The following is a 23,265-nucleotide window of genomic DNA, read 5'->3' on the forward strand; positions in this document are numbered from 1 at the left end:
ACAGAGTCTGTGCTGGCAGGTGTGTGGGTTCTCCTGGGGTGCGTCCCTGTGAGGAGAGACTGTGGTCCGTGTGCTCTCTCCTGTGGTTATGTGCTTGGCGTGGGCCTCAGTTTATACTTTTTGCAGGAAACTGCAGGAAGGTGTCTGGCCAGAGCAGGATGACCCCAGCTCTGCTGTGGATTGGCTTTAAGTCTTGGGCAAGGGCCCAGGCCCTCCTTAGACCTCAGATTCAGGGTCACCCCTAAAAGTGCCATCATTTGTAAAGGTGGAGTCAGGTAGTCTGAGGTAACCACTGGTGACAGGAGCCATGTATGTGATTTCACTGTGGTGGTGCTGTGTGTGTGTGTGCGCGCGCGCACACTTCTCTCTTCGAAATCCCATGTCTATCTGGTACTCACTGCACACCTCAGTCCAGGATGGCCATGTTTCCAGTGCCCCCACTCTGTTGGGGGCCCATGGCTCTAGACCCCCATTTCCCATGGGGGTTCATTCCTCAAGACCTGTGGTCTTTTGGGTCCACAGAAGGCAGTGTGTGTGTACGGTGGGTGCCACTGCTGCCTAGAGACCCCGCCATCATGTGGTGGCTAGCTCATGGGTGGGGGCAGTAGTGCTAGGGAGAGGTCTGACTCAGTGCCCACACTCTGCCTTAAGAGCCTTCCTTGGGGTTCTCTTGAGGATGTCCTCTCCCACCTTCCCCGGCCTCCTCCACTAGGATTTAGGGGATCCCGGTGCCCTCTTCTGTTTTCCACGTTCAAGGGTAACTTAGGTGTTGCTGCTTTCACTCAAGTGCCTGTGATTTTTGCTAAAGGTGCATTCGTTTTTATTTTGCCAAAGGGTGTGTTGGGTGGGACTTCCTGACCCGTGGTACACGGTGCTGGGACCCACAGAATTGGGAACAATGCAGTTTGGAGCCAGCCTCTGTGGTCATGTGGCCTACGCTGATCAGAGATGTGACTGTGTGTGACCTGTGAAGAGAGGTGTCCTGGGGGTGGTGGCAGAAATCCTCCTTCCTGTGAGTCACTGTGGCTCTGTCTTTATCTGAGAACATTCCCTGACTCATGGGTGTACAGGATGGAAAAGCCCGGTGACGGTGATGGGGCTGACTCAGCACCCTCCTCCCTGGGGACAGATGAGTTGGCTCGGCATCAGCTGCCCCCTCTGTCCCCTTTTGCTGCGTGACACTATTTTGGGGGCTATGTGAGCACAGTTATTAAAACTAGTGGAACTCAAAAGTGGTGACTGCGTGAACCTGACTTTTCCTACAGCTTCTAGGGTACCGTTTCTCCCCTGACACTGTGCTCTGTCGTGAATCAGCTCGGTCCCCAGCATTGCCATAGTCAAGCGTGGGTCCTCCAGTCTGGTGGAGGTGCTTTGTCTCATCCCCTTCTCTCCCGCGCCGCTTCTTCTGTGGACAGCAGACCTGAACCCGTGATGTCCATTGCCCTGTTGACACAGGGGCCGTGACTAGGGCTAGCTGTGCTGGGGAGCTTTCTGCCCAGTAAGTCTTGCAGGAGAGCAGCGGTCTGGGAAAAGGGCCAGGACACATGGAGGCCTGTCCCTATTGGGCAGTTTATGGGTGAGGGACCATGCCCAGGGGCTCTGGACTCATGGAGGCCTGGTTTTTAGAAGCAGCGCAATTGGATTCAGACTTGGTCCTGTTCTGACTGTGAGCCTCCACATGGGAAGGCTGAGCTTGGTGCCGCCTGAAGCACTCACCAGTGGTGAAGTAGCGTTCTCTTGGCTCATGCCCAGCCACCCTGTGGATACTCTGGCTGCCACTGCCCAGCCCTGCGGCAGCCTGCCTGGATTCCTGCCCTGTCTTGTTTCCATTCTGTCCTGAGGGCATATCTGTTGTCCTGAACCCTTACTTTTTTTTTTTTTTTTAAGATTTATTTTTATTTATTTCTGCATGCAAGAACTGGGGTGCAGGCCAGGGGTGCAGGGGCTGAGAGGACTCACCAGAGACAGAGCAGGGCGCAGAACAGGCAGATCTACTGAAATACAGTGCTGAGGGGAGCAGTGGGCAGGATAGCAGAGGTCTGCAGCGCCATGTGGGTCAGCTCCCTGGCCAGGGATCAAACTCAAGTTGCACTGGCTGGTGACAGCTTGACAGCGCTGAGACTTTAACCCCTGCACCACCAGGGAGGCCCCTTGACCCTTACTTTTTTTTTTTTTTAAATTTATTACTTTTTTTTTTTAAGATTTATTTATTTATACAAGCACTGGGTACAGTCAGAAGCACGGGAGGGTGAGAGAATTCACCAGAGCCAGAGCGGGGAGCAGAGCAGGCAGAAGGACCGAAGTACACTGCTGAGGGGGCAGCGGGCGGCAGGAGAGGACTGCGCGCCATGTGGGACCCTCCTCTGGTGGCCGGGGAGCAGCCGGGGATCGAACCGGCACTGCAGAGGCTGCGGGCAGCTTTGCAAGCCAGCACTCAACCGCTGCGCCACCGGGGAGGCCCTTTAAGATTTATTTATGCATACAAGAGTTGGGATTTAGGCCAGAGGTGTGGGGGTCGCGTAAGAGGAGTCACCAGAGACAGAGTGGGGAGCAAAACAGCCGATCCACTGAAATACAGTACTGAGGGGAGCAGCGGGCAAGGCAGGAGAGGTCTGCTGGGCCATGTGGGTAACTCCCTGGCGGGGGGGGGGAGGGTCAAACTCATCCTTCTGTGGCTGCGGATTGTTTCATAGTGCTGAGACTTAACCCCTTGCACCACCAGGGAGGCCCCCTTTTCCTATTTTTTGATTAGGTTGTTTCTTTGTTGTGGGAGTGTATAAGAATCTTGTAAATTTTGGAGGTTAGCTTCTTGTCAGATATGTGCAAATTTGTGATTGGATGGCTGAAGCTGTCTGTTTCATCCTCCTTCAGTTTTGGGAGGATACAAATGAGTCCATTTCTTCTAGGTTGTCCATTTTGTTTGCATAGAGACTTTTGTAATAGATTGCTATGCTGCTGTGTTTTTCTGCTCAATCTTGTAGTTTTGCTTTTCATTTCTGATTCTATTTGGGTTTTTCCTCTTTGTAAACCTAGCTAATGGCTTGTCAATTTTGTTTCTTTTTTCTTTTTAGAGATTTATTTATTCATGCATACAAGAACCGGGGTACAGGCAAGATGCATGGGAGGGTGAGAGGACTCACCAGAGACAGCGGGGAACAAACAGGCAGACTGACTGAAATACACTGCCGAGGGGAGCAGCGGGCGAGATAGGAGAGGTCTGCCGTGCCATGTGGGATTCTCGCCGGACGACCGTAATCAAACCTGCACTACAGAGGCTGTGGACAGCTTCACAGCGCTGTGCTCAAGTGCCTGCGTCACCAGGGGAAGCCCAATTTTGTTTATTTTTTGAAAGAACCAACTCTTGGTTTCAATGATCTTTTAGGCTGTCTTTTTGTTTTCTGTTTCATTTATGTCTACTCTAATTTTTATTGTTTTATTCCTTCCACAAAATAATCATTCCACAAAACTATTTCTTTCTTTTTAAAAGATTTATTTATTTATTTATACAAGCACTGGGTATAGTCAGAGGCGCGGGAGGGTGAGAGAATTCACCAGAGCCAGAGCGGAGAGCAGAGCAGGCAGAAGGACCGAAGTACACTGCTGAGGGGAGCAGCGGGCGGCAGGAGAGGTGACCCTCCTTCGGTGGCTGGGGAGCAGCCGGGGATCGAACCGGCGCTGCAGAGGCTGCGGGCAGCTCCGCAACCCAGCGCTCAACCGCTGCGCCACGGGGGAGGCCCTCCACAAAACTATTGTTATATAGTTTCCATCTTTGTCCCTGATTATCTTTTTTTTTTTTTTTTAAATAGAGGCATGCTTTATTTATTTGTTTGCTGGTTTGTTTGTTTGTTTTGTTTATACATGCACTGGATACAGTCAGAAGCGCGGGAGGGTGAGAGAATTCACCAGAGCCAGAGCGGGGAGCAGAGCAGGCAGAAGGACCGAAGCACACTGCTGAGGGGAGCAGCGGGCGGCAGGAGCGGTCTGCGCGCCATGTGGGACCCTCCTCTGTGGCCGGGGAGCAGCCGGGGATCGAACCGTCGCTGCAGAGGCCGCGGGCAGCTTCGCAACCCAGCGCTCAACCGCTACGCCACCGGGGAGGCCCGTCCCTGATTATCTTTAGTGGAAAGTTGAGTTTATCTGATATGTTTGGATGTTTTTGTTCATTTTCTAGTTCTTTCAGCTGCGGAGTTAGATTGTTAATTTGAGAATTTTTCCCCCCCTCTTTTTAACATGGGCCTGTATTGCTATAAGCTTCCCACGCAGCACTGCTTTTAGAGCAGCCCAGAGGGTCTGGTAGTTTGTGTCTCCGTTTTCTTTCTTTTTTTTTTAAAAGATTTATTTATTTATACAAGCACTGGGTACAGTCAGAAGCGCGGGAGGGTGAGAGACCACCAGAGCCAGAACGGGGAACAGAACAGGCAGACTGACGAAGTACACTGCTGAGGGGAGCAGCGGGCGTGGCAGGAGAGGTTGCGCACCATGTGGGATCCTCATTGGTTGCTGGGGATCGAACTGGTGCTGCACAGGCTGTAGGCAGCTTCGCAACACAGCGCTCAACTGCTGCGCCACCGGGGAGTCCTCATTTTCATTTTTCTCTGGATATTTTTTGATTTCTTCACTGACCCAGGAGTTGTTCAGAAGCATTTTGTTCAGCCTTCACGTTTTGGTTTGCTCCAGGATTCTATTTGTGGCTAATTTCTAGCTTTATAGTATTGTGGTCTGTGAAGATGCTTGATATAATTTCTATTTTTATATATTGCCTGAGACATGTTTTATGTTCTTTTCTTGAGACTGTTCCATGTGCACTAGAGAAGAAATTGTATTCATTTCTTTGGGGATGGAAACTTTTATAAATGTCCAGTAGATCCATCTGTTCTAACACTTCCTTTGTGCCAGTGGTGTGTTGGGGTCTCTGATGATTTTGTTTTTGTGAATATGTTGTTTTAGACCTGTTAATAGCTGCTTTATATAACTAGGTGCTCCTTTGTTAGGTGCATACATATTAATAACAGTTACCTCTTACTGTGACTTGTTCCCTTGATCATTATAAAGTGTCCATCTTTGTCCCTGATCACCTTTAGTGGAAAGTCTGGTTTATCTGATGAGAATAGCAGTTCCTGCTTTAGTCTTTGAGTTATTAGCATGCATGACCTTATTCCACTCTGTTATTTTTAGTTTGTTTTTGTTTTTAGGTTTCAAATGAGTCTCTTGTAAACAATAGAGGGCTGAAATGTTCACCAACATTGTTAAGCTGTGGTTTTTTTTTTTTTTAAAGATTATTTATTATTTATGTATACAAGAGCTGGGGTGCAGGCCAGAGGTGCAGTGTGTGTGTGGGGGTGAGAGGATTCACCAGAGACATTGTGGGGAGCAGAACAGGCAGACTGACTGAAATCCACTGCTGAGCAGCAGGCGGGACAGGAGAGGTCTGCTGCGCCATGTGAATCAGTTTCCTGGCCAGGGATGGAACTCTGCTGCAATGGCTGCGGATTGCTTCATAGTGCTGCAACTTAACCCCTTGCGCCACCAGGGAGACCCTAAGCTGTATCTCTTTATTGATGAGTTCAGACTACTCACCTTTAGGGTGATTGCTGATATGAACTGTTCATTTTCATTTTGTTTTTGATTGTTTTATTTTTCTGTTGTTTCTTGTTTTCCACTTGTTTTCTCTGCTCTTTCTGGATTACTTTCCTTAGTATTTCTGTCAATTTTGTTTCTTCATCTGTGGGTCTCTATTCTGGATTTTTATTTAAAAAAGATTTATTTATTTATATAAGCACTGGGGGTACAGTCAGAAGCGCGGGAGGGTGAGAGATTTCACCAGAGCCAGAGGGAAGAGCAGAGCAGGCAGAAGGACCGAAGTACACTGCTGAGGGGAGCAGCGGGCGGCAGGAGACGTCTGCGCGCCATGTGGGACCCTCGCCTGGCGGCCAAGGATCGAACTGGCACTCCAGAGGCTGCGGGCAGCTTTGCAACCCAGCGCTCAACTGCTGCGCCACCGGTGAGGCCCTGTTCTGGATTTTTGGTTACTGGTTACCATGGGATTTTACTTAAATTCCTATGTTTTAGTCCTTTATGAGCTGGTGTTTTCTCTCTGACGCTGAACTAGATAGGTTCTGTCCATTTCTTCCTCCCGCCTGACTCATGGTATTCTTGCTCGCCATTATGGTGTTATATTGCTGCTGTCATTTTGCTCAGGAATTTGTTTCATTTTTTTCTTTCCTTTTAGAATTTTCAACATTTCTTGAAGGGCAGGTGTAGTGGGGAGCTCCAGCAGTTTGTGTTTTGGGAACACCTTTCACTTTCATTTTTGAATGATAATTTTGCAAGATAGAGAATTCTTGGCTGGCGGTTCTTGTCTTTTAGGATTGTGAACCCTTCTTTCCACCCTCTTCTTGCCTGGAGAGTGTCTGGGCTGAAGTCTGGGGACATCTTAATTTGGGAGCCTTTGTGAGTTATTTTGTTTCCCTCGCTTCCTGCCATTTTTTTTTTTCCTTTCTCTTTGATTTTTGATTGTTTGACAGTGGTGTGTCTAGGTGCAGGTCTGTTGCCATGTTAAAATGGAGGGCTCCTCTCTGCTTCCTGGACACCCATATTTAATTCATTCTTTAGGTTTGGGAAATTTTCAGTTATTTTTGAATAGGGTTTCTGCTCCTATGTCTTTCCTTGTCTTCTGGGATCTGATATTTCTTGCGGCGTTTCCTCATTTTTCCTTTATCTTGCTTCTCTTCTAAATGAGCGATTTGTTCATTTGTGTCTACTACAGCTAACATTCTTCTGTCAGTTTAATTCTATTTAAAGTGCTTTCTAAATTTGTCTGCATTTCATTCACGGTCTTTGTGATCTTTTTAGATATTCAGTCTCTTTGGTGAAGAACTTTCTTCATTCCTGAATCTCCTAAGATCTTGCACCTGCCTACCTGCCTACCTACCTACCTTAGTGTTTTTAATATTGTTTTGAAGTCTTTGATAGTTCCTCTATTTCTGTCTCCTTTATATTTGTCCCAGGACTTCTGCCCTTCTCGTTTTGCTTCTCCATCTTGCGTTCAGATGTTCCTTGCTTCCTAGGCCTGTGTATTGCCTTATTTGCTATCTCTGTGTGTGGGGGTGGTGGGGGTGGTGGTGGTGGTTGGGGTGCTGGCGATTTAGTTTTGTTTCTCAGTGTACTTGGTGTGAGGTGAGAGTAGGAGGGATGTCTAGGGTTTTATTACTCCTGCCTCAGTCTGAGGAGTGAAGTTGGTCACCTCTCCCTCCTCCTCTTTCATTTCACAGCACGTGGTGTTCTGCACTTAGCTTGTCATGACTTCCCGCATCTCCTCCCTGCTCCTCCTCTCTGCCTTCCTGCTGCTCCTTTCTGTGGAGGGTTGTGCTCTGAAGCTCTAGTCTCCCAGTGGGAGGAGCTGGGGCTGGGCCACCAGACTCAAGCTCTGTGACTAATTTGCAGTTGGCCAGGAGGCGGCGCTTCCTGTGAGGTAGGCAGGCCTGTGCGACTTGTCACTGGCTTTCCACAAGGACTGTCGCCGCCCCGCCCCTGCCTCTCTTTCTGTGGGGCTGCAATGTCTCCTTTTTTTTTTTTTTTTTAAGATTTATTTATTTATTTATACAAGCACTGGGCACAGTCAGAAGTGTGGGAAGGTGAGAGAATTCACCAGAGCCAGAGGGGAGAGCAGAGCAGGCAGACTGACGGAGTACACTGCTGAGGGGAGCAGCAGGCGGCAGGAGAGGTCTGCGCGCCATGTGGGACCCTCACCCAGCGGCCTGGGATCGAACCGGCGCTGCAGAGGCTGTGGGCAGCTTCGCAACCCAGCGCTCAACCACTGCGCCACCTGGGAGGCCCTGCAATGTCTCCTTGATGTTAACTTTCCAAGAGGATCTGTTAGAGTCCTTCTCTCTGCTATTGGGCTTCTCATGGAGTCCAGCCTGGCTTAGTCAGGTGTCTCCTTGATTGCTTCTAGTGCCCAAGGGAACTCCAGAGTTCCTAGTTTCCTGCAGAGTCCCCGCTGCCCCAGGTCAGGTCTGCGCCCACTTTTGTGTCAGCAGAGTTCCTCAGGGAAATTTCAGCGTCCCTGCTTGCCCCTGTCACTGCTTGCGTCCCCTAAGCCCACTTAGGCTCCCCTCCCACTCTTTCTCCTCAGCTGTCACCAACCTTACTTCAAAATCTCTGTGGGGAAGTCCTAGGTAGGTAGGTAGGTCAGAGCGCCTGGATATTCCTATGAGTAAATTTTTTTTTTTTTTTATGCTTGCTTTTATGGGAGAGGGTGATCCCAACCTCTCTCTTCTGCCACATTGTGGGTGGAGTCTCTTGAATATTAGGAATGAATCAGAAGGGCCTCCCTGGTGGCACAGGGGTTAAATCTCAGCACTATGAAGCTGTCCACAGCCACTGCAGCACGAGTTTGATCCCCGGCCAGGGAGCTGACCCACATGGTGCAGCAGACCTCGCTTGTCTTGCCCGCTGCCTCCCTCAGCAGTGGAATTCAGTACACCTGCCTGCTTGTTCCCCACTCTCTCTGGTGAATCCTCTCACCTCTGTCCTGCCCCCCCCCGCACCCCCACCCCGCATCTCTGGCCTGTACTCCAGTTCTTGTACGCACACATAAATAAATATTTTAAAAAAGAATGAACCATAAATTCATTGTCTTTACTTGATAAGCTTAACCATGAACATGGACTGATGTGGTGCTCTCTGGTTTAAAGTTATCAAAATTGAAAGTTAATTTTTTTTCTGCAGTGCCACGTCATAATATCTGTGAAAGGCAATCTTCTGGATTGAATCTCAGGTGATGATTCAAAGAGCAAAGTGGTCATTGGGGTTGAGGTGTTTAAATAGATTTAGACTTAATGTGGATGTTCATGTTGTATGTTTTCCTTATTCACGAGCATTCAGAAATGAAAGATTTTAGTTATAAAATCCATGGAATTCTTTTTAAAGATTTATTTATTTATGCATATAAGAGCTAGGGTGTAGACCAGAGGTGGTGGTGGTGGGGCAGAGGGGCAGGGTTGAGAGGATTCACCAGAGACAGTGGGGAGCAGCACAGGCGAAATCCATGGAGTTATTTTCTTCAGAAGACTTTGGGTATGCCACGTATATCTTCATCATCTTCTGTCAAGTGAAAGGTGGAAGGAAATTTTCCCACTATTCGGTAATTAGGAGAATCTCCTCAGAGGGGTGGGCTGGGGGATGTGCTTTAGCAGAGCCTAAAAACTACAAAGCTGCAGCCTGGCTGGGGGAGGTGGGGGTGGGGTGGGGAGGAGGGATTGCTGGTCAAAGGTCCAGACTAGTTTTATTCCTCTCCCTGTGTTCATAACCAGTTACCCTCCTCACCAGGGAGGGCCTTTGTCCTCACTTGCTACTTAGTAGCCTCTCAGCTTCTCTGAGGAGAACATTGGAATGATGGGTTGTGCATTGTGCCCCAAGCTTGTGACTATACAGAATGTAGCCCCTGATTCTTCAGGATGGCATTTCTCAGAGTGTGTTCCCAGGGCCCACAGCTCCACATCACCTGGGAACCGGTTAGGGAGGCAGCTTCCCAGGCCTAGCCCAGAATTGCTGAATCTGAAACTTTGTGGGTGGGCCCTAGGACTCTGCTCTGAGGCTAGAGGACCAAGGGACGCCTGATGCTTGTAGTGTGAGGACCCTGCCCAGAGGGATACTGGGGATCTGCCCTCGACTGAGACTGATTCCCGATGTGTTTCATTGTCCTTGTTGCAGAATGGGAATGATGAGAGTTGTGTTTCAGGCAGACTGGCTGCAGAGTGCCCCGGGAGACCGTCCCCGTGTGCTGGGGGCGGGCTGCTAGCTGAGACAGGCCGCATCCCTCCCTCAGGTTTTGTCATTGGTGTTTGTTTTCACACGGCGCTCTGTGAAGGAGGCAGCTGTCACTGCTGGTGTGACATTGGGGCTTCTGGTCTCTGCATGTCTCCCCATACAGTCCCTGTGGGCAGTACAAGGATCGGGGTCAGTGACTATAGAAGTATGAGGCATAGACCCGACACCCTCACCTGGGTGGAGAGTGTCACATGGGGGGTGACTGGCCTCCCCATGCAGTGTGCCACTGACAGACTGTAGTGTCTCCTGAGGACATTTTCACAGACCCCTATTGGAGCATCTACGAGTCCCCTTCTCTGTTAAACAGATTTTATATGGAGACCCTCTATCAGGTGCCACTTGTGGGTGCTTGGATGCAGTTCATGGGGAGAGGGTGGATTCCTTCTGTCTGAGGAAACAGGAGTCCCTTGTGGGTGGCAGTGTGGCCAGTGGAGGGGGTCCTTGTGTGAGAAGACAGAGCTGCTCATAAACCAGGCTTCTTGGGGCCTGCTTTCACCCCGACCTCTCTAGCTAGTGCATCTCTTCTGAAGCCCGAGAGCAGCATGGAGAGGCTGTGGCTGAGCTGTTGTGGCCTTGGCCAAGCATCGTGGCCTTCTGCATCATTGATGGTGTCGAGTATCTTCGATTACTCATCTCAAGGTGGTGGAAACTGGCCAGGCCCTGAAGGATCATTCTGTGATCTTAGGAGCTGCAGCTGTAATTCTTCCCTTTTCTTCTGGTTCTATTTTTTAAAAAACAATTTATTTTTTTATGCATGCAAGAACTGGGGTGCAGGCCAGAGATGCAGGGAGTAAAAGGATTCACCAGAGACAGATGGGGAACAGAACAGGCAGACTGACTGCAGTACACTGCTGAGGGGAGCAGCAGGCGAGCCAGGAGAGGTCTGCTGTGCCATGTAGGTAGCCCCCTGGCTGGGGATCTAACTTGTGCTGCAGTGGCTGTGGAGGGCTCCATAGGTTGTGTCTTAACCCCTTGCGCCACCAGGGAGGCCCCTCTTTGGTTCTAAAGGTTAGGAAAGAGCGATTCACCCCCTCACAGAGGAGAGCAAGACCCAGGTACTTTGCCTCCCCAGGTCTGCCATTGTTCCCAGACAGGGCCATTGAGCAAGGCTGCGTCTGGGAGAAGGGGCTTCTGTCCTGACTGTCCTGCATGGCTCCTGCAGCAGGCCAGGTGGGTTCAGCGGCACCCTGGTCTGTGAGGACAGGGGCATACCAGGCCAGTGCCTCGTCAGCCTCCGAATAGCAGGCACTCTTTGTTGCCGGCCAGGGTGTGCCCACCACTTGGGGGTGCTTCACACCTGTATGCCCTGTCCGCTGTATGCCCTGGTGATGATCAGAAACCTCTGGTGAGGGCTTTCCTTGCCAGCACCAAGTCCTCCTGTCACTGCAGGTTCCTCTTAGAGGGCTGTACTCCTGGCGCAGTTTATCAGCTGTCACAGTCCGCGTGGTTATCTTTTGCTGCCTTACAAATCACCCCGTAGTTAGCAGCTCATGGCAACACACACTGATTATCTCCCAGTTGTGAGCAGACTTGCTGGGGGTCTTGGGTGGGGGCCTCACAAGGTGCTGCTGTCACCACGTTGGGGCACTGCCTCTGAAGGCTTGACTGGGCTGGAGGCACCCCGGCCATGTCAGCTCCCTGCCTCCCTTCCCTAGAAGCCTCTCCATGCCTCTGTTCATGGCTGGCAGCTAGCTTCCCCAGAGTGAGTTCCCTGCTAGTTCCCCTCGTTGCCCTGTGAATCCCTTCTCCTCTGCTCACACATCTGTGGTCTCTTCTGCACACCTGTGACACAGCAGTGTCCCTTCTGCCACTGCAGGGTCCGTGGGAGCAGGGGCCATAGCACTTCTGTCGGAGCGCTCAGCTGTGTGCAGGCCTTGTAACCTCACTGTTTTCCTGTTTGGGTGGGGGGCGGGGTGAGGGCCAATTTTAATCATAGTGGTGTTTACTCTAGTGGACAACTCCTTTGACAACTTTAACTCACCACTCCTTTGTGGTATCATTTCTCACATACTAATTTACAGTGCAATTCACTGGTTTGTAGTGCATTCACAGTGATGTGTAACCATCATCTCTAATTCCAGAATATTCCATCCCCCGAAAGAGAAGCCCCATCCCTACCAGCAGTCACTCCCAGCCCCTGGCACCAGGAACCCACTCTCTGCCTGTGGCTGTGCCTGTCCTGGACGTTTCTGTCAGTGGACTCACACCGCGTGGCCTCGTGTGTCTGCTTCTCTCCCTGAGCGTCGTCTGTGCAGGGGCCCTCCCTGTAGTCTCATGTGTCCAAGCTGCCCCCTTTTCATGGCCGAGTGATTCTCCAGTGTGTGAGTGGACACTTGGGCTGTGTTCACTTCTTGGCGACAATGAGTCACACTGTGTGAATGTGCACGTGAGGCTTTTGTGCGGACGTGCATTCTTGTTCCGCCTCGACAGACGCATAGGCGTGGGATTGCTGTGTCATGTGATCACTCCGTGTTTCAAAGCTGTCCCATTTTACATCCCACCTGCTGTGTGTGGAGTTTTGATTTTGCCACGCCTGTGCCGGCGCTCGTCACCCTCCTGTTGGCATGTGTGTCCTTTGTGTCTCAGGGATGGGCCTCTTCTCACGTTCTTACTGGCTGTCAAGTATCTTCTTTGTGCCAGCGTCAATTTCAATAGTGCAGGTATTTTTCCTTTTATTTCCGAGTTAGGGTTTTTTTTTTTTTTATTTTTTTTTATTTTGTTTTGTTCGTTTGTTTGTTTTGTTTATACATGCACTGGGCACAGTCAGAAGTGCGGGAGAGCGAGAGAATTCACCAGAGCCAGAGCGGGGAGCAGAGCAGGCAGAAGGACCGAAGTACACTGCTGAGGGGAGCAGCGGGCGGCAGGAGAGGTCTGCGCGCCATGTGGGACCCTCCTCCGGTGGCCGGGGAGCAGCTGGGGATCGAACCGGCGCCGCAGAGGCCGCGGGCAGCCTCGCAACCCAACGCTCAACTGCTGCGCCACCGGGGAGGCCCAGGTTTTTTTTTTTTTTTTTTTAAGGGAATCTTTTTTTTTTTTTTAAGATTTATTTATTTATACAAGCACTGGGGACAGTCAGAAGTGCGGGAGGGTGAGAGAATTCACCAGAGACAGAGCGGGGAGCAGAACAGGCAGACTGACGAAGTACACTGCTGAGGGGAGCAGCAGGAGGCAGGAGAGGTCTGCGCGCCATGTGGGACCCTCGCCCAGTGGCCGGGGATTGAACTGGCGCTGCAGAGGCTTCAGGCAGCTTCGCAGCCCAGCGCTCAACCGCTCTACCACTGGGGGAGGCCCTTGAGTTAGGGTTTTTAACATAATTGATACAAACCTTTTTCCAGGTAATTTGCAAACTTTTTTTCTCTCATGCGACTTTTCGTTTTCTCAATGTCTTTGAAACATAAAGTGTTTAGTGAAGTCAAACTTACCTGTTTTTTCCCAAGCCTAAAGTTTGAAGTGATTGTCACGCGGTGGGCGCATAGCAGACAGCCAGAGGCTGAGTGTCCTCCCTCCTTCTACAGGCCTCACGCAGGCAGCAGTGCTGTGGTGTACCTGGCCTTGCTTCAGGGCCCGGGCTCTCTGGGCGCTGTGGCTCTTGACCCAAGTCTGTGCTCCTTGTCTCCCTCTGGAGACATCCTCCATTTGGAGGATTGCAGCCACGCTCGCAGTGCTCGGCACCGCCTGCGCTCAGGAGATAGGTCCCCTCCGCTCTCCGTGTGGCATCACGCTCCTGAGCACTGGTCTGGCTGTCGACACTCAGACCCCCTTCGTGCCCTGATGGTGGGTGGACTGAGAGGGTCAGGGCAGAGCTGACCAGCCAGCACCTCCAGGGTCCGGACAAGGGCAGTGCTGCAGAGGTCGGGTGGGAACTGTGTGTTGGTGCTTATTGTTCTGGGCTCCTGGGCTTTAGCCACCAGAGGGCAGGAGTTGTGCTGTCTTGCTCAGTCACCAAATACTATGACTGCTGGGACACTGTCTCTTTGTCTCATTCTTATGGTAAATTTGCTGAGGTGTCAGGAGATGCCCCTGAGGAATCTGTGGGGCTCGGAGGCTGTGGTCTGGGTCCTTCTGGGTCTTTCGGTGCTCAGGTGCTGATGAACCTGCAGGTGTGCGGGCAGCAAGGCGAGCAACAAGTGTTCTTGTCAGCCAGTGTGTTGGAGGGATCCTGGTGTTCTGTTTACAAGGGACCCTGAGTGCTATGCGGCTGCAGCGTCTCACAGGTGAAGCTGGGGCCATGTGTCAGAGGGCCCCGCCCAGAAGCAAGGGGGGCTGTTAGTGCTGGGGTTGGGGCTTCTGTCCTTGCTGCCTGCACTGCTGCTCTCATTGTGCCAGTTCTTGCACTTTATTTGAGACCTTTTGAAGTCAGGCTACTGTCTGCTGCTCTGTTGCCCAGTCTCTTGACTCACCCTCCAGCTCTGGCCACCATCCAGCCTTCATAGATCCTTCATGGGGTGCCGAGAGACCAAGTCAGAGAGGCCAGGCCATTAAATTCCAGTCCTTGTCTTGTTAGTAATAACCAAGTAATAACCTGGGGGCACCAGGGACCCCAAACGGTTAAGGGGTACATGCTGTAAAAGGAGTCCAGCCATCTGCCGTCCAAAGGCACAGGAAGCAGACTCTTTTTTCATTTTTATTTATTTATTTTTTATAGAGGCATGTTTTATTTATTTATTTATTTGTTTGTTTGTTTGTTTTGTTTATACATGCACTGGGTACAGTCAGAAGCGCGGGAGGGTGAGAGAATTCACCAGAGCCAGAGCGGGGAGCAGAACAGGCAGAAGGACCGAAGTACACTGCTGAGGGGAGCAGCGGGCAGCAGGAGAGTTCTGCGCGCCATGCGGGACCCTCCTCCAGTGGCCGGGGAGCAGCCGGGGATCGAACCGGCGCCGCAGAGGCCGCGGGCAACTTTGCAACCCAGCGCTCAACCGCTGCGCCACCGGGGAGGCCCCAGGAAGCAGACTCTTAGTGTGAAAGATTTCAGTATAATTCATGTGCGCAGAGAGAGAAGAGGAGAAAGGATATTCTTAACAGAACTCTGAGAATTACCCATCCCCTGGTGGGCTAATGCCCAGCCACACAGGCTCTGCTGAAGAGGGACTGCTGAAGCTTGCCACAAGTCTGTGGTACCTTTTGGCAAGGAGCCAGGAAAAAAAAAAAAAAAGGGTTAAGGAGATCCCGGACAGAAGGAAAAATACAGAATTAAAAATGTACCACATAACCCAACATGAGGTCAAAATAATGACTGTTACTGTCTTGCCATAGTTGAAAACAGCCTCTCCGCACGTCACCCCCGTGTTTCTTCCCGGTGCCTCTTCCAACTGTCTCTACATTTCCCTCCTCCATAGTTCTCCTCCAGGTCTCCTTCCCGGCAGTACCAGGGTGCAAATGTGGCTGCAGAGGAAGGAGAGGGGGCAGCCTGCCTTCTGTGCGACATAGACCCACCTGCCCAGGAAGTCCGGCTCACGGCCCCCTGGGGCTTACAGTTCAAGGAGGCTGCATTTGACTGGGGCATGGAAAGTGGTGCCTGCTCACTGCATTGCTGTGCTCCTCTCCTTTTTATGGAGAGCCAATCTGTAACAGTTTCTACCAGTCTTGGATTAGCTCGCTGCCTGGCCCCACTCTTGACCTTTCTCTTGGAGGGCAGGAGGACCACCACCTGTGCTGTCTGGGTGGGTGTTTCTGGTTAGGAAATGGAGGCTTGGGGAGATTCACTTGAAATCAGGCCTGTGGCTTGTGGGCTATAGGAACCCCAGGAGTTGCCCCTGCGGGCGCCGCTGCCCATGGGCAGGGAGGGAATAGGCCCAGGTCCCTTCTCTGCTACATGCTGAGGAGGGAGCAGGGCAGGGACAGGTCCTTCCCAAGGCCAGATGTGCCCATAGCAGGGATCCTGGAATAGCATCCCCTGCTCAGACGGGGCTCTCTGGTGGTCCCTGAGTGGATAAGGGGCTTTTGAACTCTGGGGATGGAGAAACGAAGAGCCAGGACGGACGAGCGTGAGCGCGGCAGCACCTGTCCCCTGCTCCTTGGATGGCCGCTGAGCCCGCCAGCTCTGAACCCTGTCCCATTGTCTTTCAGGACAAACACCATGATGCTGCTCACGAAATCATCGAGACCATCCGGTGAGCACAGCACCTACTGGGGCCGGGCCTGGGGGTGCCCTCTGGGTGGATGGGGGTTTCTGGATTGCATTTAGGGGAAAGGGTGGGACCTTGGGGTGGGACTGTGGGTGGGGCAGGGCTTCATAGGGTGGGGTTATTGGGGGCTGCAGGGCAAGGCTTACAGGCAGGACCTTGGTGCTGGTCCTTATGGAAGGGTGAGTCCTGGGCTTTGGGTGGGGGGGAGGTACATTGAAAAACTGGAGAGGGTTTTCTGCGGGGGCAGGGGGAAGCAGGCCCAGGTAAGGGTTTGGGGTGGAGCCTTGCGGGTGGGCTGCCCTGGGGTGGGCTGTGGGCCTTTCCTTGCTCCTGAGCTACCCTGGCTCCAGGCTTCTTGTCCCTGCTCCTGATTGCGATTTCATCTTGGCAAATTTTAATGTTTGCATTCAAGATTATTAACATCTTCTGATTTTCCAGGACAAGGTGAGCGTCCCATCCTCTCTGGATTCGCCTGCCTGATTCTCTTACCCACGGGAACAGGGCTCTGAATAAACGAGTCTCTTTCCTTGGTGTGTTCTGGTGTCTTTGAGAATGGATAGAAGCATTGGGCTGTCTCTTACAGTCTGGGGCGAGGGACTCCCAACAGACCCGTGCAGTGCAGGATGACCAGCGCTGCCAGTGGTGCCCAATGGTTTTCTGGAGGAGGGTCCTAGTATAGGAAAGAATTGAGCTGGCCTCAATGACTAAGAGGGCTGTAGCTATGTGACTCAGGTGTTCAGGTCTGCAGGGGAGAATCACCTGCCCTTGGGGGATGGCCACCTGGGGTTGGAGAAGGCTCCACGCACTGCCTAGGTCAGCTTAAGTCTTGATGTTGATCCATGTTTGCCTTCTGTGAAGCCAGGTGGTCTGAATGTCACTGTGCCTTGCGTACACATGATCGTAGTTTTTTTGGGGGAAGAGGGCCCAGTTATCACTGGGCTCTCTCAAGGAATCCGGAGCCCAGGCCCCTGCCTGGTAGGGTGGGCAGAAAGCCAGGTTTGAGGTGCAGTGCCCCATCTGGGGGGTGGGCAGAGGGCTCCTGGAATGGAATTGCCTGTCCAGAGCTTCTGTTCGCTCTGTTTCACCAGCATCAAAACAGAGGCCTCCAAGTGTGGCTTTTCATTTTCTCATTCAGAAGCACTGCTGTGCTCTTACATACACACGCTCGCCTCGCTCTTCGCCAGCAGGCGTCCTGGCGCTCTCTGCTCTGGGCGAGATGTTGAGATGTTTTCTGAATTGAATTAATTGGGAAGGGCTTCTCGTGGTGTTATTTGGGGGGCACCTTCTCCAGCCCGGCTGTTCTGTCCTGCGGGGGTAGTGGGTGCCTCAGGGGTGCTGTTGCTTCAGGTTCCAGGAGACCACTGCTGCACTGGGCCTGCTCCCTGCTGTATGTTCTTGGGGAGGTGGGATGAGTTCCAGGACACCAGCAGGAGTTTCAGAAGGTTTTTTAGCGAGCATGTGGCGTCAGGTGGGGCTTGTGTGGTTTCTTTTCTTTTTCTTTTTCTTTTTTTTAAGATTTATTTATTTATGTACAAGAGCTGGGGTACAGGCCAGAGGTGCGGGAGGGTGAGAGGATTCATCAGAGACAGAGTGGGGAGCAGAACAGGCAGACTGACTGAAATACACTGCTGAGGGGAGCAGCGGGCGAGACAGGAGAGGTCTGTACGCCATGAGGGAATCTCCCTGGCTGGTCGGGAATCGAACCCGGCTGCCGAGGCTGTGGACAGCTTCACAGCGCTGCGCTCAACCCGCTGTGCTACCAGGGAGGCCTCCCCATTTATTTTTAAGATTTCTTTTTTTTATTCATGCATACAAGAACTGGGCTACAGGCCAGAGGTGTGGGAGGTGAGAGGATTCACCAGAGACAGAGTGGAGAACAGAACAGGCAGATTGACCGAAACACACTGCCTAGGGGAGACAGATTAGGGAACAGAGCAGGCAGATGTACTGAAATAAACTGCTGAGGCGAGCAGCAGGCGAGACAGGAGAGGTCTGCTGCGCCATGTGGGTCAGCTCCTTGGCCAGGGATCGAACTTGTGCTGCAGTGGATGCTGATAGCTTCGAAGGCTGCATCTTAACCCCTTGTGCCACCAGGGAGGCCCCTTGTGTGGTTTCTTTGTTGTGCTACCAGTTATTGGTGGTGTTGGGGTGGTTCCCCTGCTAACAGGGTGAATTTTAAAGTAAGCCTTTTCTTTTTTAAATATATATATTTAAAGAACAGGTTTATTAGGGAAAGGGACAAAAGAGTAAAAGACACTTGCACAGACACAAGCGGGCAGGAAGAGCTGCCCTGAAAGGGACAGGATCGCTGAGAGGGGCCTGCATGGTTGCAGGTGGGCGGCCTTGAGGAGAGCTGCCCCCGCTGAGGGAGGTCAGTGAGGAGAAGACCCGGCATATCGCAGGTCACAGGCAGGCAGGGAGGCTGCTGCCCTGCAGAGGGAGAGAGTTGGTTGAAAAGAAGCACCTGCATAGTCACAGGTGGGCAGACGGAGTGCTGCTAAGCTTTTATTTTTTGAAAATGAATTTTGGGTATCATCATGTATTAGAAGACCGACCTTCCTACCCCACCCATGAAAAGAAATACCCCCACACTTTCCTTTACGCTTGCTCATGAGGACATCTGTTGTAAATAACTTGAACATCCTGTTCGATTTGATTTCTGTAAGTGAATGTTAGCAGCTGCTTGGCCAGCCCTTTGTTTGGAACCCCTAGTTGGTCTGGTCATCTCCCAGGCTGGCATGGCTGCTGATTGACAGACTTCTTCCTCATCTTCTGGACCTGAAACAAATTAACCTTCTCTCTTCTTGGCCCTGGAGACAGGGTTTGTTAACCTGACTTTGTCCTTTCTCTGCTTTACTTGTTAGAATGGGGACATTCCAGCACGCGCAGAGGTAAACAGGGCATAATGAGCCCCGCGCTTCCATCGCCCCGCTCAAGCCACTTTCCTCTCACTGTGCCTCTATCCACTCTCTCTTTCCCATCGCACTATATTCGGAGATGCAGTTGAGGTACAAGAAAGCACACACGTGTGATGTGTGCAGTCTGAGCTGCGTGGGCAGTGCGCGTGTGCACTCACCACGGTGATAGATGTGCCCGTCACCCATTCCCTGGCCTCCACAGCTGTGTCCCCCCCCTTCCCATCCTGGGCAGCCCCGCTCTGCTTTCTGACCTCCCGGGGCCGTGTGCACCGTATAGAATTTTACATAAGTGGACAGGAGCTTTTTGCTTTGCTTTTACTCAGGACACGGTTTGGAGAGCCTCTGTGGCTCCGTGTCCCTGGTTCTTTCGGAACCGCGGAGTGCTTTGTTGTGTGGCTGGACTGTAATTTGTTCACCGCTTGTCAGACGGCGGACACGTTGTGGAGTTCTGGCAATGACAAACAGCTGCGAAAAACATTCACTTGGGCTTTCGTGTGGCCGGGTCTCCCTTTCTGCCGGGTACCCACCCTGGAGTGGTACAGCAGACTGCTTTAGCGACATTGCTCGCGTTTCCCACAGGGAAGTCCTCGCTGCACCCCAGCAGCCCCCAGGCTCCACCCGGCTTGTGGCGGTGACCAGCTTTTTGCCCTAATCTAATGTGAGCCAGGTGGTGGCATCTTACTGTGGTTTTATTTTGCATTTTATAAAAACTAATCATGTTCATCGTCTTTTTGCCTGTTTTAAAACTTGGTTGTTTTTGAACCTAGAGTGTTTTTAGCATATTCTGGTTGCCAGTCCTCCCTGGGTGTGTGTTTTGCTGATGTCGCTTCTAGTCTGCCTCTCATCTCTTCATGTTCTCAGCAGTGTATTTTGTGGCACAGACACAAATTCTGTCTTAAATTGTGATAAAATTCCAGTTTATTGACTGTTTCATGTTTTGTGTTCTTACCTTTCCTAAGAAATACTTTTATTTCCCAGAGTCATGAAGATTTTTTCCTCTATTGTCTACAAGTTTATAGTTTGGGCTTTCACACACATCTTGCAGCCGCTCGAGTGCATGTGCACGTGTGCTGCAAGGTGTTGTGTGGGTTGAAGTTTATTGTTTTTGCGTGTGGATGTCCGGCAGCTCAGCACTGCTCTGTGACGAGCCTGTCCGCTCTCTGAAATTTCCTTGTCACTTTGTCAGAAATCCATTGACAACCTATGAATTGGTTATTTCTAGGATCTGTGCTGTCAGTGTCTCTTGCCCAGTGCAGAACCCTGTTCGCTGTAGTTGATACAAGCTCTGGCGTCAGGTGGCGTCCTTCACCTTTGTTCTCCCTTTCAAATCTCGGTGTGGTTATTCCACCTGCTTTGCTCCTCCATATAAATTTTGGAATCAACTTGTCAAGTTCTACATAACTTTGCTTGGGAATGCCTTGGATCTGCAGGTCATTGTGGAGATTTGCCGTCTGCATTGAGCTGTGCAGTGCAGGGGACATGGCCCTTTCTGCTTAGGGCTTTCATCGCTTCTCTAGCTGTGCTCTGTAGTGTTCCAGTGTGGACGTTCTGAACACTTTGTTAGTTTACTCCCAGATAGTCCAGGCTTTTGACACTGTTATAAATGGGATTGTGTGTTAAATTTTATTTTCCAATTGCCTGCTGCTCATAAAAAAAAAAATACAGTTGGCTTTATATATCCACCTTTACCTTGTGCTAAATTCACTGCTTCTAGTAGTTGCTGTGTAGATTTTGTGGAACTTGAAGTGGAAATAATGGTATCATCTGTAAGTAGGGACAATTTTACTCGTTGGCTGAGACCCTGATGCGATTTTGCGAGGTGGTAACTGCTGGCTTTCTTGCTTTTCCTGACTGCGGTGGCAAAGTAGCCAGTCTTTCACCACTGAGCTGATGTTAGCTACAAGTTCTTCTAGATGACTTGTGTGAGTTGGAGGAAATTCCCTACTATTCTTAAAGTCACTCTTCCTGGATGTGTCCGTAGCATTATAGTTATGCTGAAAACAAGTCCTTATATTTCACAGATGAATACTGAAGTATTTATGAATGGAACAATGTAATGTCTGTGGTCTGCTCCTGAGTAACATGGAGTAGGTGCGAAGGAGCACTTGACAAAGAGTGTCCCAGTGAGAGCTCTCAGCAGGGAGGCTTGTGCCTTCTGTGCCAGGCGTGGTCACCTGGTGAAGTCTTGGATCTGCCAGGTGTTCTCAGTGTAGGTTGCTGTTTTCCCTTTGTAATTAGTGTCATGGGGAGATGCTCGAGGAGCTGTGCAAATGTGCTGCTTCCCCTTGAGCTTTTTTCCTCTGATAGTGGCATCCTTAGTTCGGTAGTGCTTGTGAAGGGGATTCTGCCTCCCCGCATGGCCCTGTTTATTCATCGGGAGTCTTCTGTGGGGAAGAATTGCTCCCTCAAGGGTCCTGACTGCATCCTCTGGGTTATAATCTGCTACTGTGTCTTTTGCTTTTGTTACTCAGATTGTTCTCTGTTGCTGTTGCAGTTTGTCATGTCCCTGTGCCTCTTCCCCCATCCATCTTGGGGAGCATAGTTCCACTTTCTGGAACTGCAAGATGCTCCCCTGGAATCAGACACTTTTCCAGGGAGCTCTGGTTCTCTGGTTGGAACGTGGTTACTCTCCTTTGAGAGTGGGCTGTTCGTCTTCTGCCCCCTTGTGGGTGTTCGTGGCCCATCCTGGGTGTGCGTAGCAGCACCTGGTGAGGGACTGTGTTACCCCAAGTCTGGGTGAGTGGGGTTCTCTCCAGTTCATTCTTTGGTGGTTAGTTGTGGGTCATGTCTGGGATATCTTTGCCTTCTTGAGTCACAGAAATATGCTCTCTTGTTTTCTTCAAGAAGCTTTGTGGTTTTAACTTTCACATGCAAGTTTAAGATCAATTGCAAATTAATTTTTGCCTATATCAGGTGTGGGTTTATGTTTATGGGGGTCAAGACTCATCTTCCCACTTCATGTTCATTTGTTCTAACATCATCTGTTGAAAATTCTTTTCTTTCTCCATCAAAGTGCCTTGATGCTTTTGTCAAAAGCCAGTTTAAATGATGGTCTGTTTCTGGATTCTGTGCACCACATCATTGCAACATTATTGTTCTTTTTTTTTTTTTAAGATTTATTTTGTTTATACAAGAACCTGGGTACAGGCCAGATGTGTGGGAGGGTGAGAGGATTCACCAGAGACAGAGTGGGGAACAGAACAGGCAGAATGACTGAAATACACTGCTGAGGGGAGCAGCGGGAGAGACAGGAGAGGTCTGCCACGCCATGTGGGTTGCTCCGCGGCCGGTGGGGATTGAACCGGCACTGCAGAGGCTGTGGACAGCTTCACAGTGCTGTGCTCAGCAGTCTGTGCCACCAGGGAGGCCCCATTATTGTTCTTTTTAAAAGATTATTTTGAATGCCTCCCTGGTGTTACAAGGGGTTAAGCACTGCACTATGAAGCAATCCACAGCCTCTGTAGCCTGCAGCACAAGTTCGATCCCAGCCGGCCAGGGAGCAACCCTCTTGGCGCAGCAGACCTCTCCTGACTTGCCTGCTGCTCTCCTCAGCAGTGTACTTCTGTCAATCTGCCTGTTCTGTTCCCTACTCTGTCTCTGGTGAATCCTCTCATCCCCCACACCTCTGGCTTGTACCCCAGGTCTTGTATGCATAAATAAATAAATGTTTTTTTTAAAACAGATTATTTTGGTTCTTTCAGTTCCTCTGCCTTGATCTGTCTCTTCTAGAATCATTTTGTCAGTTTGTCACAGAAAGCCAACTGGCCTTTAAATAGGAATTGCTTTGATTTTGCCATTTAGTTTGGGGACAAGATTTAACCATATTGAGTCGTCTATTCCACAAACATAGTATGTATTTTTAAAATTTATATTGTCTTTTTTTCAGCTATGTTTTATAATTTTTGACATAGCTGTCTTCAATCTTTTATTAAAATTATCACTGAGTATTTGTGTTTGAATGCTAATTTTATTTATTTATTTTTTTTTAAAGATTTATTTATTTATTTATACATGCACTGGGTACAGTCAGAAGCGCGGGAGGGTGAGAGAATTCACCAGAGCCAGAGCGTGGAGCAGAGCAGGCAGAAGGACCGAAGGACACTGCTGAGGGGAGCAGCGGGCGGCAGGAGAGGTCTGCGCGCCATGCGGGACCCTCCTCCGGTGGCCGGGGAGCAGCCGGGGATCGAACCGGCACTGCAGAGGCTGCGGGCAGCTTCGCAACCCAGAGCTCAACCGCTGCGCCACCGGGGAGGCCCTGAATGCTAATTTTAAATGGCATTTAAATTTCTCTCTCTTTTTTTTAAAGATTTATTTATTTATGCATACAAGAGCGGGGGTACAGGCCAGAGATACAGGAGGGTGAGTGGATCCACCAGAGACAGAGTGGG

At 50.7% G+C, this 23,265-nt stretch overlaps 1 protein-coding gene across 1 annotated transcript in view; it reads left to right on the forward strand.

Annotated features, from left to right (window-relative positions):
• DOT1L (DOT1 like histone lysine methyltransferase) overlaps positions 1-23,265 on the forward strand; it is a gene marked incomplete at its 5' end in the record, with an annotated part of 70,710 nt that overhangs the window by 4,400 nt on the left and 43,045 nt on the right. The window contains one exon of the mRNA XM_084250780.1: positions 15,901-15,944. Coding sequence (XP_084106906.1) covers positions 15,901-15,944 — 44 coding nt within the window. The remainder of the gene's footprint in view (positions 1-15,900; positions 15,945-23,265) is intronic.

The sequence above is a fragment of the Talpa europaea genome, assembly GCF_964194135.1.
Source record: "Talpa europaea genome assembly, chromosome: 12".
Taxonomy (NCBI): domain Eukaryota; kingdom Metazoa; phylum Chordata; class Mammalia; order Eulipotyphla; family Talpidae; genus Talpa; species Talpa europaea.